Below are 17813 nucleotides of genomic sequence, written 5' to 3' on the forward strand. Positions count from 1 at the left end.
TCGTATATATCTTGTGGATGCAAGGTCAATGTGTTTTGATAATAATTAGTTCATGATATTTTACTTTCATGTTTGGCAATTTTGTTTTACTGTTCAAGGAAAGAAGCCATAAAATAATTGCTGTGAGATGAAATCGCTTTGCCTTTGGTCATCAAATTTTTTTATTCTGCTATAAATAATACTCCCTTTCCTATGGTGTTTTTGAATTGAATTTTATGCTTCTAGCTTGGAATATGTTAATTATAACACATATTCTCATCTCTGTTCAGCAACAATGATTCAACAGGAAATACAATTGGATTTGCTTCACAATTGTCTCTTTTGGTTAATGCATTGGATATGTCCTTTGAGGCTCAATTTATGGAAGATTTTGTGTCAGGTTTGGGTACTTTTTTATAATCATCTTGTCATTCTTTTTGCTATATATATAAAAAAACATAGCAGCTTCTGGTTGCATCAGTTGATGACAAGTAGACCTGAAGGCTGTTCCTGTCCCTGTTGGGGAGATGTCAACCATCCCTCTCTTTTTATGAACATAAAAGCTTCTTGTTGGATCAGTTGGAGATGTGATCTCAAACTTCCCTTGTTTTTCACACTTTCTTTTTTGTGGTTTGTAGCAGTTGAAAATTCAGCACCTGACAATTTGAAGTCTTCAGCGGTCATACCTCCGCCCACTGTTCTTGATCGTGTGCTCAAAGATCTCTTTCATGAGGGTATAAATTCTCCTTTTTCTTGCTCATCTTTTATTTGCTGCTATTTGATGTGTCTAATAAATGGTAATTATCACTTCTCAAAGACCTGCAAGCTTCACTTCTATGTATGGCTGCAAACAAACTGCGCCAAACTTTTGGGTGTTTGATCTTGGCAGGCCAAGGTCGAGCTCAGCTCGATTCCATTAGTCCGAGCTCATTCCGGTTCGAGCTTGTTTACACATTGATAGCAAACCATTTACAATCTGTACATGTGCTTATATGTGCACGTACGTAGTCTGATTGTGTATTTGTATATGTTTAGAATGTCGGACTCTCATCACTGAATGCATGTGAATTCTACTCTCTCTTGTTGTCTTTATTGCTGATGTCCTCATGCAACCTGCAGGGGTGCAACTCTTTGATTTCAATTCAGGCGAGCATAGGAATTCTCGAGCTATCAAAGGCGCACCTTTTGAATCACTTTTTGCACAGTTTTGCTTACACTCTCTTTGGTTTGGTAACTGCAATATACGTGGTATGTTTGTAAATTAAGAATGAATTATTTGGGTGATAACACTCTGATAAAGAAATTTAAATTTGATCTGAGATTTACTTAATATAGTTGTATTTTCCTGACTCTGTTTATGCTACATATATGTGTGTGATTAGCTATAGCCGTCCTCTGGATAGAGTTTGTTCGAGAAGTTCGTTGGTGTTGGGAAGAGTCACAGCCATTACCCCGAATGCCGACTCATGGCGTAATTGACCTTTCAACTTGTTTGGTTAACCAGAAACTACACATGGTAATAATATGTACATTTCTTTTAAGGACTCAACTAGATGGTTCCCTTGTGCAATTCGTATATTACGCTATGAAAATTGAAGGTTTAAAAAATGAGATGCTTTCAATTTTGTTTTTGAAGAACATAGGCCTTGAAATCATTGTTTCTGGACTGATGAGTGCTTGCTGGACTTGGCCATTTTCAGTTTATACAAATAATTATGGCATTCATTATGTCAATAAGAGAGATAATTACTGTTATTTAAACCCCATGGGTGTCAGGATGGGATGGCTGAACTTGGCCATCCTCAGTTTACTGTATGCTGTGAAACCCTATAATTTTTTTAGATTCAAGCATTTCATTGTTTGTTTATGTGATGCAATTGGATAGCTGTTTATGCACATCTCTTGCTAACTTTGATCCTCATGGATTCTAATCATAGTGTCTTGTTACTCTAAAAATGTTTTTCGGCTTTTGTTTGGTTTTTGTTGGGAACTTTTTCCTAGGAACTTCTATAATTTACATAGGATTAATATATGCTGAAACAATTATAGAAGGGTTTTTGGTGTCACTATTGTTTTTAGCAGGTTGGCTGTAACTACCTTGATTCAATTTATTCAGTTTTTGAAACTGCCATAATAACATGCTGCGAGGGTCTCAAGATCTTTGAAGTTCCCTCTTGGATTGTTTTACTTTTTTCAACATATGACAGTGAGGCCAAAATATTTTCACTTTGCCACTTTCTGTCAGCTTGCAATATGCATTGAAAAGAAGCGTCAACTGAATCCAGAATATCAAGTTGGTGCTAGGAACAAAGATCATGATTCTGCTGATGTTCAGGTTGTATGTTTTATATTAAGCTGCTTGTTCAAATGCAAATAATCAAATTGTTTTTCTTGTGCTATCTGGCATGAAGTGCTCATCTGAGTGAAATGCAGGAAGATGGTCAGGTTGGGGGGAACTTATCTCATACTCGGGTACTCAGTGAAGGTTCTGTTGGGGAACGTGACAGGTGAACTAAGCATGTGAGAACTCCTTTGTTTTTGTTATTGAATACTGGCTAACCTTAATGTGGCTCTGGAGCTCTTTTGAACTAGGCTGTTTCTACATTATTGTTTACCTCTTTTGAGTATGTTATTAGAATTATTCAGTTGTTGGAAGTTAATTTAGTCTGTGATCTCATCGATAATGATTCTTTTACTTCAGGCAGAGTAAACATTAAACTTAGTGGATCTTAGAATATTCGATATTCATCTTTTTTATTGCCATAAACTAAAATTCTCAATTTATAAAAATACTATGCGACTCTTTATATGTTTATTATATTTTGGAGGAGAAATTCAATTTTTTAATACACTGGTAAGAGAGAAGAAAGAGACAGAAGAGAAACTTTAAAAAGTTTCCTCTTTTCAATTGTCTGCTTCACTCAATGAAGAGAGAAAACAAAGGAAAAGCAGTGATTAGGAGTAGGAGAGAAAATGTCTCTCCAGACCCACTAGAAATATCACCTAAAAAGGGTGGGGTGATTATAGAGGAAGTGCAACATTTACGCATGAAGTACAAATACATAAAAGGGGCATGAGTGAGCCCCCATCTTTCTTCTCTACTTCTCTCGACTTCTTCTATGTAACCAAACAAATAACATTTATAACTTTTCTCTTCTCTTCCTATTTCTTCCTTTATCCTCCATATTTCCTTATTTTTTCAATGAACCACCCAAATGGCATGCAAGTGTTGTGTAGATTTATTTATTTATTTATTTTTTAAGTATCAACAAGTGCCTTGAAACTCATGATCATGCACAGTCATTTGGAAATGAGAATTGAGAGAACCATAGTTAGCAGCGTAATCTGCCATACATTTGATCCCCAAGAGTGAAGTTGCATCAAATAAATGGTAGTGTTCACCTTTCAACTGAGAAAAGCACATCGAGAGCAAGTGCACAAACTGATTAATCACAATTTTTTCATATGCTCCAAAGTCCTTCCTATAGTAATTGAAATGCCCTTTTACAAGATTAAAATATGACCTTTTTCTATGTTCTGGCTAATAGTCATCATCATCAACTACCATCATGGCATCACGTTTAGCTCCTGAAAGTTAGGATTGGAAGTTTGGAACCCAAGGCTCTAATAACGAGTTGCGTAAGGCCCATTTCTATGTAGCCCTACTTTTTTGAATTGAAAACAAATTACCAGAATTTTAAAATCAGTTCCTAGTAGAGAATAAAAATCAATCCATGGCAATAATAAATAAACAAAATAGTAAAGCAATAGACACAGATTTTTATGTAAAAACCCCAAGGGAAAATCATGAGACCTAGTCTAGTCAAACCAAATACATTATGAGAAAGGAAGTTTACAACCTAGGTTAGTAATTTCCGAAACTCTAGAAACCCCCAGTTTAATTCTCTGACACGGATGACGCCAAACTTTCTCCCGAAAATCTCTAGATTGTTCTTCAGCTCGTCAGCAAAATCCACACATCCGCTCCTCATGAATCTGCTTCTCCACCAGTGCATTGGTTTCAGCCATTAGTTGTCCAAGTTCAATCTCAAGATGGATTGAAGTTTTTGCTGAAGAATTCACGCTCACCAATACTATGAATGATGAATGCAAAAAGCAAAATGCTGAAGCACTCTAGGACTCACAATAATGCTCTCTCTATGAATATATGAGTTGTTTAGAATTATGCCCTAGCATGGTATATATATAGGAAAAATAGAAGCATAGAGAGTAGGGTTTTTAGAGTTTAAATTCAATTTGGAAACTGCTTTTCCGCAAGACTCGATCAATCGAAAAACTAGTCGATCAATTGATGATACTCCGCTGGTTCTCTATCAAACTAGAAAATTTTCAATTCAGGAAGTTCCCAAAAACTTTTTAATGCATGTGTTTGAAAGACATAATGCATGAACCCTAATTTGGTGAGCACAACAATGTGTTAAATAACCTTTTTACTCTTGTAGGCAAAGATTACTAAATTACCCTTGAATATCGCTTGGAATTCCTTCTTTGACCTTGAATTGGAGGTAATAACTAACACCAACTAACTATTGAATAATTCTAATCTAAACTAGAAATTAAAGAAAAAGTTACAGCCTCTAGTTTAGTTCTGCGAAATTTGCAAATATAAGTTCTATTGACCTAACAACTACTTATATTTGTAACGAGTGTCCATGTCTAATGGTGAATACTGCATGGATTTATAGTGAGTAGATGCATTATTCAAGCATTAAGATAGTGATCAATTAAAGAATAAAGAGTTTCACATTGTGGATATTGACTTTGGAGGAATGGCTACAGCCTACAATGTTATAACTTTTAAGATCGTCAGTCTTGATTGTTGCTGATGGAGAAAAGTAACATTTGTGGTGCATGATGTATAGAGAACTCCTCTTGAGTAGAAGAGTTCATATTTCAAGGAGTGTGCCAGTGGGATAATTATAGATACCAAGAGAAGGATGATGGATGTCACATGTTTCTTTTATAAAAGTTCATTAATGGATTAACGAGCAACTTTAATCTTGGCTGGCATACTCATCACATTCTCAGGCTTCTCACGGTGATATCTCTAGGAGCAGACACATTCACCTCTCGAGGGAGAACTTAAAACCGGTAACTCCTATTAAGTGCTTGAAAACTCAAAACTATCATTAATTTTATTATTAAGCGTGTTTTGATAATGCATTGATAGTGCACGACTAATTATAACTTAAATGATTTCACGTAAAAACCATTTGAGTTTCCAGTTACAGACTGACATTTTGCTTATTAGTAAACAAGCTCATTGGAAGGTAGCTTCTTAGTGAATTTAAATGGAAAAATTAAGTATTATTTCTTCAACTTAAATTTTCTTAGTTCTACCACTTCATTCCTTTGGGTCTATTGCAGTGATACTATAGGCTTTGTATCATGCATCGTACAAGTTGATTTACCTGGATAAGCGGTCTCATATGGTGACAATGCGGTAACATTGCTACATTGTCATTCTGTGGGTTTTCCTGCTTTGTTCACATGCAGGCAAGGCTCATGCTCTGGCTAAGATGTTTCTTTATGTTTCTCCCTTGGCAGGTGTTTTTATGAGATTTTGGATTTAGGTTGACATTAAGGCAATAAAGTTCAGAAATGAAGTACTTTATGAGCAATCTTCATTTATAAAATGATACCACTGCTAGCCAGTATTGCTGCTATATCATTTTCATTGTTTAGAACATATGATAGAATAATGTAATATGTACACCTTTTCTTTTTCCAATTTCCTATATGTACACCTTTTCTTTCCCCCACTAGGAAATTGTATATATACACCTGCTTATAGTTTGAATTTAAACTCATTAATTTGATTTCCATAACATTCTGTTCTGCTGCAGTCCCTCGCTGTCAGATCATTTGCGCGATTCTGAAACTACTACATCTAGATTTAATTCTGCTGCAGATAGAATAATGTAATATGTACACCTTTTCTTTTTCTAATTTCCTATATGTACACCTTTTCTTTCTCCCCTAGGAAATTGTATATATACACCTGCTTATAGTTCTTGAACTTAAACTCATTAATTTGATTTCCTTTTCCCTCTGTTGTGCTGCAGTCCCTCGCTGTCAGATCATTTGCTCGATTCTGAAACTACTACATCTAGATTTAATTCTGAGCCTCAGGATGCGACATCTGGTGATTTAAGGCCTGCAGATTGTATCAGAAAGGGATCAGCTGGTGCTGTTGGCATAATGCTTTTAAACGCGTGCCATAGCATGCATGCTCCACTCACCCAGGTTGTTTTTAATTACAAAGGAATGGATTACTTTCCTATTACTTTCCTTATCCCCATTGTGTTCAGTAACAAAATCTTTAGCTTTCTTTTCTTCCTGAATTTATTATAGGAGGCACCACTTATGACGGAAGACATGCATGAAGAACGGCTACATGCTGTTGAAGTCTTTGGTGATTCATTTGTAAGCTTACGCTTGATTATAAAAGCTTTTTATCTCATTGACAAAGAATTTTATGATTTATTGCAGTGTCACTCTCTCTAACAATTATTCACACACCATATAGTGAATGCTGAGCCTGTCTCTCTTCACTGGAAATTCATAGAGACCTGACCTTTTTTCTCACAATTTAGAGCATGGTTTCTTTGAAGTATGGTTGCTCCTGTGAAGTTTCTGTAATGAATGTTCTCTGTGGCACTTGATATAAATCTTATACATGATTCATATCTTCACTAACATTGGAACTAGTGCGCTAGACCATTAACCAAGGCTCTGATGTGTCAGAGAGTGAGCGGTGACTTTGATCTAGAGAGGGGTGAATAGGTCTGCATATTATTTTGCTTTTAACTAACTATTCAAATTTCCACCGATTTTTAGTTGGTTGTTAGAATTGATATTCACATTCTAGTTTGTAAATATGATCTTCATGCAATTTCCAAATAGAATGATATATTTTATTTATTGATATGTAAGTAATGAGATAATCATAACCGTCATAGGGAACTTGTTAATACTGTCACTACTGTCTTCTTCTTCCCTCCTTTATTTATTTATTTATTTTCCCTGTTTTCCATCTCAGTAGGTTGTATTAACACTACAGTAACTAATTATCACTTAACATCTTTTTCAATAAATGAGATATGATGAAGGTTGCATCTTTAGCTATTTTGACCTAGAAATACCAATTTACTTGCACTAATTTTGATGGAAAATTTGATTTATACTTCCTATTATAAATTGATAAATTTTTCAGAAGCCGTGTAAAGAATGAAAGATTCTTAGAAAGTGGTCCTTTATTTTGTATTCGGAAAGTTGGATTTTTGTTATTAGTTATTGTTTGCAAGAAAATTATTTTGAGGCAACTACTCGTTTAGCCAACAATACAACTCTCCTTTGACTAACCCTTTTCTTTTTTTTCCCTTTTATAGGGATATAATATAATCTAGTATGATGTTTCTTTCTGTTTTTATTCAAGTGTTGTATGATAAAGAAGTCCATATTTTTTTAATTGCTATATTTTATATTAATCGTGAAAACACTGTATCATTTTATTGCAGAACTTCTCTGCTCAATTGGAGAGAGATATATTATCTTCAGGTAATAAATTATCAGGTTTATATTAGACTTGGCAGATAATTTTGCATCTCATCTTAAGTTGACATTTGTACCCCTCCACACACGCGTGCGCAAACAAAACCCCCAAACAAAATGTTGCATAAAAGGAATATATCTTTCGCATCTATCGAGGGTTGGGGGTGGGGAGTTATTCACTGAGATAAGAGTTGGGCCATCTGATCTTGCCATGGAATGGTTAATCAAATGGATAGGCATAACGTATTCATGTAGTTCAGCCCAGAATAATTTAAATAAGGTTTTCTGCAAAGGATTATTTATTAATTGAATTGGAAGTTAATACCATTAGTTGAATGTTTCAACAGCTTCTTATAGACCATTTTTCATAACTAAGTACAGTTCTGAGAATTTTGATGATTTTATACTAATGCATGCACCGCATCAGAAATAGCTTCTGTTAAATGGCCATGAAAGAGATTTCCAACATAGGGTCTTCACAAAGGACATTTTTCAAAGTTGAAAAGGGGATTCTAGATCCTGCTCATCTGAGGCACTGTTTGGGTTTGCTACAGAAAGACCAAAAAGGTGGATATTCGAAATTTATTCCTTCCAAATGCAAGCAGGAACTATTTAGCTCCACATTAGACTGGATTCTTTTAGATAATTCTTATGGACTCAAATGCTAAATATGTGTCTTTTCAGTTTTTCCCAACTAATATAACATCAGATTCTATTTTTCCCTGAAGCTAGGCCAAAAATTTTCATACTTGTTTGTTTAAACATGATGAGTTGTTTGGTTTTGTTTAACTCTGTTTTTTGTTTCACAGCTATAGTTTTATGGAGCATGTGTGATGGATCTGTCTTTCCAAAGTATTGCTTACAGTTTTAGAGAATGATTATATCCTTTTGTTTTGCAATAAAATTAATTTTGTATTATTGCCTTTGAATTCTGAATTAGATATGTCAGCGTTTAAAGCGGCAAATCCAGATGCTGTTTTTGAAGATTTTATCCGATGGCATTCACCTAGAGATTGGGAGAATGATGACATTGAGAAAGGTGGAGTATCCAAAAATGATGCAATGGAAGATTTAAAAAATGATTGGCTGCCTCGAGGACGACTTTCGGAAAGAATGTCCGAGCATGGGAATTCATGGCGAAAAATTTGGAATGACGTGCCTGCTTTGCCAGTTTCTGAGCAGAAGCCACTTCTGGATCCAAATCGAGAAGGAGAAAAGGTAAGTTTCTTTGGAAATGTTTACTATTTTGACATCATTTTTTATTTTTAAACTGACATATCTTTCATCCTTTCTCATTTTCCTGGTCTAGAAGATTTAGTCAAGGTGGATGATAAAATAAAAATAGTATAGCATGTATGGTCTAAAATCTATACTTGGCCCCCCCAAGAAAAAAAAAACTTCTTTCTTTAATTAGCATTTAACAAAAGATAGTTTATATATAATCTAAATTAGTTAGATACTCTTTATGTGTTCGCCATTAACATTTTATGATTTTTTAAAATAATCTAAATTATTTTTTTATTATCACGTTTTTTTGTTTTTTTTTAATGCTTTTCATCCACACTTTTGACCTTTTTGTTTTGTCTAGCTTGTTCCCCACTTGAATTTGTTTGCCCTTTTTCTACTGGGGGAAAAAGAGTGTAGGGAGACAAGTTTCACGCACAAAGAAAGATTATACTCTTACAATCCCTTATTTCACTGTAACTTCTAAAAAAAAAAAAATCCCTTATTTCATTGCACACATGTATTGATTTGACCTAAGGAATCACTTCTTTCTCATCGATGTAAATGATTTTTATGCACACTGCAATCCAAGTTAATCTCAAAGTTTTTTTGTTCCTCTCTCTATATAAATTTTGTATGTATATATGTATTTTTGTGTGGGGGTGTGGCTGTTTTTTATTTTTATTTTTATTTTTTTAGCTTTCTTAATTTTGGATTGGATTAGGCTATTTAGTTATGATTTTCTTAATCTCTACAAAAGTTTAATTTCTCAAAATTTTACTTGGTATATTGTTGTATTGATTTGTAGTTTTTAAGAATACATAGCATTCTTTCTAGATCCAATATCTGCATTTTTCAATATTAATACTGTAGGATAGTTTTGTTTTGAATCTCAAATGAGTTTCTAAAAAAGTAACAATGTTTATTTATCACTTTTTTTTTTTACCTTGCCAATATTCTATGATTTAAGTTGGTCAAAATTGATTTATTGTTGTTTGTTTTTTATTGATATACTGTGTAATGATTATTAATTTGTGCAAGTATTACATGATTTTTTTTTTTCTTTTTTTATAAATTAAAGTGTAATTGTTTAATTGAAAGTTTTTATAATTTTGGCATAAATCTTCTTTGCGTTTTTTAAGAAAGCTTTTTTTTTTTTTTTTTGATAAGTAAAATTGTATTAGAAAGCGTTCAAAAGGGGAACGCATCCCAAGAGCTGTACAAGAACCAAGAGCAAAAAAAGAAAGCCGAAGGATCCAAAGACCCCAAAAAGTCCAAAAACTCCTCAACAAAAGAACAATCTCTCCCCATGCCCCAACTAAAAAGAGAACAAATAATAGAATACTTAAGAGCCCCAATGGGTAACTCCTCCCCAACAAAGGATCTTCTATTGCGTTCTTTTCATAGTCACCACCAAATGCAGAGGGGAGACGCCTTCTAGAAGTTGCGAACTCGAGCCCCCACCCTCTGTCTCCTCCAAATATCGATAAGATCCCGTGAGGTTTGAGGCACAACCCACTGAACGCCAAAAAGACCCAACATAAGGCTCCAACAGTCATCGGTCACTGGGCAGTGCAAGAGAAGATGGTCCACAGACTCTCCATCGGTCATACACAGACAACACCGATTAACAATGACACATCTCCTCTTCCTCAAATTGTCCAGAGTCAGGATCTTGCCCCAAGCAGCAGTCCAAGCAAAAAAAGCCACCCTAAGAGGAGCCTTCGAATGCCAAACCGTTTTCCATGGATAAGAGGGGGCTTGAAAACTGGAAAGACAAAAGAAGAAAAACCGGACCTGAAAAGTCCCCTGCGAAGAAGGCACCCAAGTCAAAAGGTCCGCCTCAGTGCCCTCCACTTCCTGTCGATACAAAAGGTCCAAAAAAGCAGTGATATCATCCAGCTCTCAATCCTGGAAAGCTCGCCGGAATCGAACATCCCAAGATAACCTACCGCTTTCAAGGCGATAGTAGTCAGGAACCAAAGCATGACAATTCACAGCAATCCTGAACAACCTTGGAAATCATTGACACAAAGGATGTTGCTCGCACCAAGGATCCTCCCAAAACCGGACACTCTAACCTTCCTGGACTCTGAATCTAATATGCTTAGAAAACTCATCCCAACCCTTTCCAATAGACTGCCACACACCCACGCCAATAGCATATCTAGCCTGTTTAGCAGACCAACCCCCTATATCCTCCCCAAATCGGCAAGCAATGATCTTCCTCCAAAGTCTGTCTTTCACTGCCAAACCTCCAAAGCCATTTGCCAAGAAGGGCCGTGTTGAATAGGACCAACCTTCGAATCCCAAGGCCTCCTGACTTAAGAGGTTTGCAAACTTGCTCCTCACCGAACAAGATGATACTTAAACTCCTCCTTCCTACCACCCCAACGGAAGTTACATTGAATCATCTCAAGTCTCCTCACAACAGAAGAGGGAATCTGGAACGGGAAAGGAAATATGTTGGGAGGCTGGACAGGATACTCTTCACCAGCGCAACTTTTCCTCCCTTCGAAAGATATTGTTTTTTTCCATCCAGCCAACCTTCTCTCGAAGCGCTCAATAATTGGTCCCAGCAACCCACCCTTCTTAAGGAGACCCCAAGGGCAAACCCAGATAAGAAATAGGGAAGGAACCCGTCCTACATCCAAGAACAGCTGCCAGGGAATTCACCTCCTGAACCTCCCCCACAGGGACAAGCACACTCTTGCCCACGTTGATTCTCAAACCAGAAACAACCTGAAAACAAACCAGGACACATCTCAAGTATCTCAATTGGGACACCTCTGCCTCACAAAAACCAATGTATTATCCGCGAACAGCAAGTGAGAAATCTCCAATTGATGAATTGCCTCAGGACCAATCTTGAAGCCTCGAAAAAGCCCCAAGGTAACAGCCCTCCTCATCAGCCTGCTAAGAACCTCCATAACAATAATGAACAAGAAAGGGGAGAGGGGGTCTCCTTGCCTCAAACCACGAGAACTACCAAAAAACCCCGAAGGGGATCCATTAACCAGCACCGAGAATCTGACAGACGAAACGCAAGTAACAATCCATTTCCTCCATCGCTCACCGAAACCCATCCTCGGGGATCCATTAACCAGCACCGAGAATCTGACAGAGGAAACGCAAGTAACAATTCATTTCCTCCATCTCTCATCGAAACCCATCCTCTCAAGCAAATAGAACAAGAAATTTCAGCAAACATGATCATAGGCTTTCTCGATGTCTAGCTTACACAAAACTCCTGGAACGCCGCTACGAAGCCTAAAATCCACACATTCACTGGCAATAAGAGAGGAATCCAGAATCTGTCTGCCCCCAATAAATGCATTTTGAGACTCTGAAATGACTCCGTCCAAAACCCCCCTCAATCTTGAGGCCAAGACTTTGGCGATGAACTTATACAAACACCCAATCAAACTGATAGGTCGAAAGTCCTTAATAACAGAAGCTCCCCCCTTCTTAGGAATCAAAGCAATAAAAGAAGTATTCAGCGACTTTTCGAACTTTCGAGTGGAATGAAACTCATGAAAAGTGCCCATAATCTCCTGTTTGACCACCTCCCAGCTTTCCAGGAGGAAACTCATAGTCAAACCATCCGGGCCTGGAGCTTTAAATAACTAGTGTTTTTTTTTTTTTTATAAATAAATTGGCAAAAGTTTAGATAGATATATTTTTGTATGAATATAATGAATAGTAAAATATTTTTGGCTACGTAATATATATATATATATATATATTTAAAAGTTCTAGCTAGGTAATGTTGCTTATAATTTTTGCCCCCCCAACCTTAAGATCCTGGCTCCGCCCCTGACAACAATCTCAAGTAGTACAACCAATGTACAAAAATGTTTGTACCTGAGAGAACAAGATCCAAATTACACATTTCAAAAATGCGGTCCACTTGATGTGCCATAGCTATAAATTTATTAATTCTCACACACATATATTATATCTTTAACTCGTGTTTCTCTTTTTGTACAAGATTATTGTTGCAAAAGTGGGATCGTTTCTCTATTAAACAAGAAATAGGAAAGTGGTATCACACGAGCTAGATCTTGCAAGATAGAATAGGCTTCCAAAGTTTACAGAGTCAGAATGCATTGAAATCTTTCTAATTGATTTTTGTTTAAGCAGCTGGTTGGTGAAAACATAATATTATTGGTGTGCATAAATTTTCTACATTTCTTTTATGAGTTTGTTATATGGTCTTGATCATGCAAAAGACATCGAACTTTCTGTATCCTGTGTTAGTTGGCCTATTTGCTATGGAGAAAATTTTACATGGTTTGGGACTACATGTTCCCGGCCAATCACATCTCGACAAGCAAGCAAATGTGTTGGCTTTATTCAATTTTTTGTTTGCGTGCCAGGTTGTGATTGTCCCAGACCATGTAATAAAATCTCATTTGTATGCGAGTTGAACAAACATTTCCAGAACTTCTCTTAGAAATTTTTAGCTACTATATTAAAAAAATAATAATAATATACTAAAATTTCTCCTATCACTAAATTTGTTAATATACTTTGTTTGGATTATGCATAAACTAATCTACACCTACAGTGAATAACCTAAATCTTGAAAAGAAAATTAATAGTAATAAAATAAAATAAAATTTCAAATATAGGGGTTTACAAAATCAGACTTTCATTCAGCCCTGAACATGATTACAGAAAGTTCTTATCATTCTTCATGTGAGATACACGATTTACCTCTATTATTGTTAGCATGTTCTGCGTTAGTTTTGCAATGTAATTTCCAGTTCTGCGTTAGTTTTGCAATGTAATTACCCCCAACCAGAGTTGTGTATGCTTCTTGAATTTTCTATTACGATTGGAGTTCCAAGCTTTAGTATTTTTGCATAATGCAAAGAATATTTGGTTTTCTATATCGCTGTATTTTATTTTCTGGCATTTCCTTCTCTGAGGGTATTCCCTCTGTGCACCTGTACTTCATTTCTTCCTCTTTAATACAGCATCAGTTGTGAAAAAAAAAAAAAAAAATTTGGTTTTGCAGCTTCTCTGAAAATTTGAGTAGTATGTATGATTTTATTATAGGATATGGGGAAAAAAGAAAATTAAAATGACAACTTTCTTTCTGGTTTGACTAATTTCCCAGTTACATGGGGACATTAGCCCAATGGTATAACTTCCAAGGGAGGAGAGGGGTTAGAGTCCTGTAGTGGGCAATTTGTGAAATGTGTGTTTGAGTACTTACCTAACAAAATAAAATAAAAAATCCCCTTTAGAGGAATAAGATTTGCAATCTAGACCCGTATGGGAGATTGTCTTACAAATAGTTTGATTATTTGGCTTTAATTGGATGGTGCTTTTCAGAAGGAAATTAAGAAGTATATCCATTACAAGTGCTTATTTGATTGATGCTTTTTGTTTTTGGTGATTCGCATTCTTAGAATTTCCCCTTTATGCATTTAGAACCTTGACCCACCATGTTCTCCCGAATTCCATAGGTTCTTCATTATTTGGAAACATTGCGACCGCATCAACTGCTGGAACAAATGGTTTGTACTGCCTTTCGAGCATCAGCTGACACTTTAAACCGGACTACTTTTGGTGACTTAAAGCAGATGACAACGAAAATAGGGCAACTTTACCTTACTTTGGCCTCTACTTTGAAGCCTTTGCAGGGTATTGTCATTGTTGTATATTTTCATCTTATTTGCAATAGTACTTTCTTTGTAAGTGAAGGTCCGTGAAACTAAAGAGTTTGTTTTTTCATTGCAGCAAATCGTTTGTCTGTCAATAGTGAAATTACTGAAGATCTAAGACGGCTTTGTGTTGTTTTTAAACATGTTGAGAAGTTACTAATCCTTGCAGCTTCGCTTCATCGAAAGTTCTTGCAAGCACCACGCCTGTCTGAAGCAATTTTCAGCGACTACTACAACTTTTACCTCCCAAAATTAGGGATGGGGTCAGAGGGAGGTGAACTTCACCCGGTAACTTTCCAAATGCGATGAGATCTATTTAGTAGTGTTGCAGCCTCTTGTTTAGTTGGTGGAGAGAAACTGCTCCAATATTGAACCATTTGAGAGAAACAACCTAAGCATTTGTTTCATGATATTAGCATTGGGAATACTCCACATGGACCAAAAACTTTAATTCGGCTTCACGTTCAAGCAAAGGCATAAATTCTTTCGAAATTTAAAAGATTTGCAGTGATAGACTGTTATAACAATCTACTTGTCACTTCAGCCTTCGCCTTTAGGCCATCCTTCTTGTTGTAAACACCCTCAATAGTTAAAACTTGATTTGAGTTGTTTGACATTCATTAATTTTATTTTAATACTTGTATTTATTCTTTTGGCCTCAGGAGTTTGACAAGAAGCAACAAGTAAGGATACAAGAGAGAGATGTGGTTGCTAAAATGTTTACTCCACCCACAGCCAACCAATCATGGAGGAAAGTTTTAAGCATGGGCAATCTTCTGAATGGCCACGAACCAATCCTACGGGAGATCATATTTTCCATGAGCGATGAAGTCCGGGGCAGTTACTATGCTGCCTTTACTCCTAAAGGTTATCAAAAAGAAATAGAAACATATCGAATGTATATCTGTGGAACCTCGAATGATCTTGGAGTAGCACTTTCTGTTGCTTCTTGTGACTAACCTACGGTCGAATCATGTAAATATAGATTCTTTTTCATATTCCTTGTATGGGGATACACGCTTGGTATTGTCTAGATATTGCTTTGGATTCATTGTAACATACCATTCTATGCCTTGTGTCGTCTAGATTTTGCTCCAAGAATTTTTGGGACCTGGGTTCATTTGATTCGTTCGAGTTTGTATGCCTCGTGTCGTCGGAGCCATGCGATACGAGACAATCAACTCAAGCTGCGTGACACATTTCGATCATGACATGCACATCATCTCTGCAATTTTTTTTTAAAAATTTTTGGCTGCCTTGATTTGTTTTTTTTGGATGTGCAAGTAGAGGTAGATGTTCTTAACCATCCAACGAATGGGACAGCTGAGAGAGAGTCCGTGGCGGCTCATTAGCTTCAAGATGTGGATAGCTTTCCTTTAGATGAATGACCTTTGAAAACTTCGTAACTGTTTGATTAATCAAGCTTTGTCGCTATTTCCACGATTTGGTTTCACTTCCCTTTCGAGCTATTGACGTCATTTCAAAGAAAATACATCAATTTACGATTTGGTTCACTTCCCTTTCGAGGATAAGACATCAATTCGGTGCTCCTGAATACGGTAGCCTATACCTTCATCTATACAAGTGTCTAAACTATACTAATAAATATTTGTGTAGAAATACAACATTTATTTCTTTAATTGCTAAAAGAGAAAAAATAAAATATTTTGAAACGCATGATTTTATAAAAATATATTTCCAAATTAGTGAATTTTCTGAAGAATAGCATCTTTTCAATTGCTAATATGACTCTTTTTCCCCATACTTGACATAACAAACATAAATGTTTGATGTTACAGAGTATGTGGAAATGATAGATAGGTTATTGTGATGAGATGGTTGATCCGAGACCCGTCAAAGGATGGGTCAAAATCCAGTCGACAAGGCCCACAGATACGGCCTTGAAATTGTAATTGTAGTGCCACCCATCCATTTCTTGATTGAGATTAGACAACTTTACATGGTGGAGATGGAGACAAAAACCAAAAAAGTGAGGCCTGCAACAGTGATCGTCATGCACTAGTTAGGGTTTACTGTCGATTCCTATTAAGTCTAGCACACTTTATTTTATTTATTTATTATTATTATTAATTTTTTTTAGAATTCGGAAAAAAATTTGGAATTTCTAATGATGGGAGATGCCATCAGTTGGTTAATCACACTATCTTACAATGAATTTGACTGTTAAGTTCATTACTTGACCATTTAGGTAATTCCAATGTCATATTCGCTTTCTTTGACGTTTTCATATGAGATTAATATTATATATATATTTTTTGATAAGTGAGATTAATATTATATTTGAAAGTATTGAATGGATGATTTGAATATAAGATTAGAAAAAAAAAAAAAAATTCAATTCAAAATCCAAATGGCCGATTTAGTGGTAACAAACATGGCATAAGAGTTCAACTTTCAGATTTCCGGACAATAATGTGCACCTTTGTATGTTTTATTTGAACCCTACATTTAATACTCAAAATGACAAACACACACACTGACACATACAAAACAAAAGAAGATGAAAGAATAGGAATGACAAAATGAGCCGCTGTGCAAGTTTTTGGGCGGAGATGGAGGATGGAGTAAAAACTTGCGTGGATTTGGGGCCGGATAAACAAACCCTTTTATACTGCAAAAGAATTAATTTTATATCATGTAAAAAAAAAAAAACAATGATTAGAAGAAAAAGATATAAAACAAAAGATAAGTAAAATATGAAAGAAAAAGAAAAAAAATAAATTACAGTATGACATTATTAGTATGTATATTAAGAGATTTATTTATTATTATCATTTTTTTTAGTTTAAGAGATTTATTAGTATGTGGATGAGAACACTACACTATTATATGTCAAACATTATATATATATATATATATATATATATATATATATATATATATATAATTTTATTCGGATCGGATGTGATTATTATTAGATCGAATCAACATTATCCATATCCGATTTGTTAGGATAACAGATTATTAGATTCGGATCGTAATTATGTTATCGAATTTTTTTGTTCAATCCAAATTTAACTAATTGGATTGAATTTAAATCAGGATCCGCTCCATTGACAGGTCAAGTTGTGGAGCCTGGTTAGTAAATTTTGAATAGTAAGAACATTACAATGATTTTGATGTAAGTCATGATAATTTTGTGAAATCTCTATGTTATGATTTTTCTTTTTTATTTTTTTCTGTCATTGTACCCGGTTCCCAACACTTATCATTTAAAAAAAAAATTACATTGACCTTAAAGTTTGGCTAAATTATATACAAGAATATCATTTAGTGTTTATTATTGTAATTTCCTATAAACTCATTTGCCAAAAAAGTGAGTTTGAGTGTAAAAAGTCA

General features: G+C 35.4%; 1 protein-coding gene across 4 annotated transcripts in view; it reads left to right on the forward strand.

The window, feature by feature from the left end:
* LOC132307219 (uncharacterized) overlaps positions 1 to 15581 on the forward strand; it is a 30135-nt gene extending 14554 nt beyond the window's left edge. For 2 of the 4 annotated variants that reach the window (XM_059804918.1, XM_059804919.1), the window contains exons 11-24: positions 270 to 379; positions 618 to 713; positions 1099 to 1227; positions 1362 to 1495; positions 2225 to 2314; positions 2413 to 2486; positions 5847 to 5921; positions 6066 to 6246; positions 6355 to 6426; positions 7521 to 7560; positions 8495 to 8772; positions 14256 to 14433; positions 14530 to 14741; positions 15116 to 15581. In XM_059804918.1, coding sequence (XP_059660901.1) covers positions 270 to 379; positions 618 to 713; positions 1099 to 1227; positions 1362 to 1495; positions 2225 to 2314; positions 2413 to 2486; positions 5847 to 5921; positions 6066 to 6246; positions 6355 to 6426; positions 7521 to 7560; positions 8495 to 8772; positions 14256 to 14433; positions 14530 to 14741; positions 15116 to 15412 — 1966 coding nt within the window. In that variant the 3' untranslated portion in view covers positions 15413 to 15581. The remainder of the gene's footprint in view (positions 1 to 269; positions 380 to 617; positions 714 to 1098; positions 1228 to 1361; positions 1496 to 2224; positions 2315 to 2412; positions 2487 to 5846; positions 5922 to 6065; positions 6247 to 6354; positions 6427 to 7520; positions 7561 to 8494; positions 8773 to 14255; positions 14434 to 14529; positions 14742 to 15115) is intronic. The other 2 variants (XM_059804920.1, XM_059804921.1) reach the window with 2 other exon arrangements.
* Positions 15582 to 17813: the final 2232 nt, after the last annotated feature.

The sequence above is a fragment of the Cornus florida genome, unplaced genomic scaffold, assembly GCF_030987335.1.
Source record: "Cornus florida cultivar Cherokee Brave unplaced genomic scaffold, ASM3098733v1 CherokeeBrave_3.0.0_Hap2_Chr05, whole genome shotgun sequence".
In the NCBI taxonomy this organism is placed as follows: Eukaryota; Viridiplantae; Streptophyta; class Magnoliopsida; order Cornales; family Cornaceae; genus Cornus; species Cornus florida.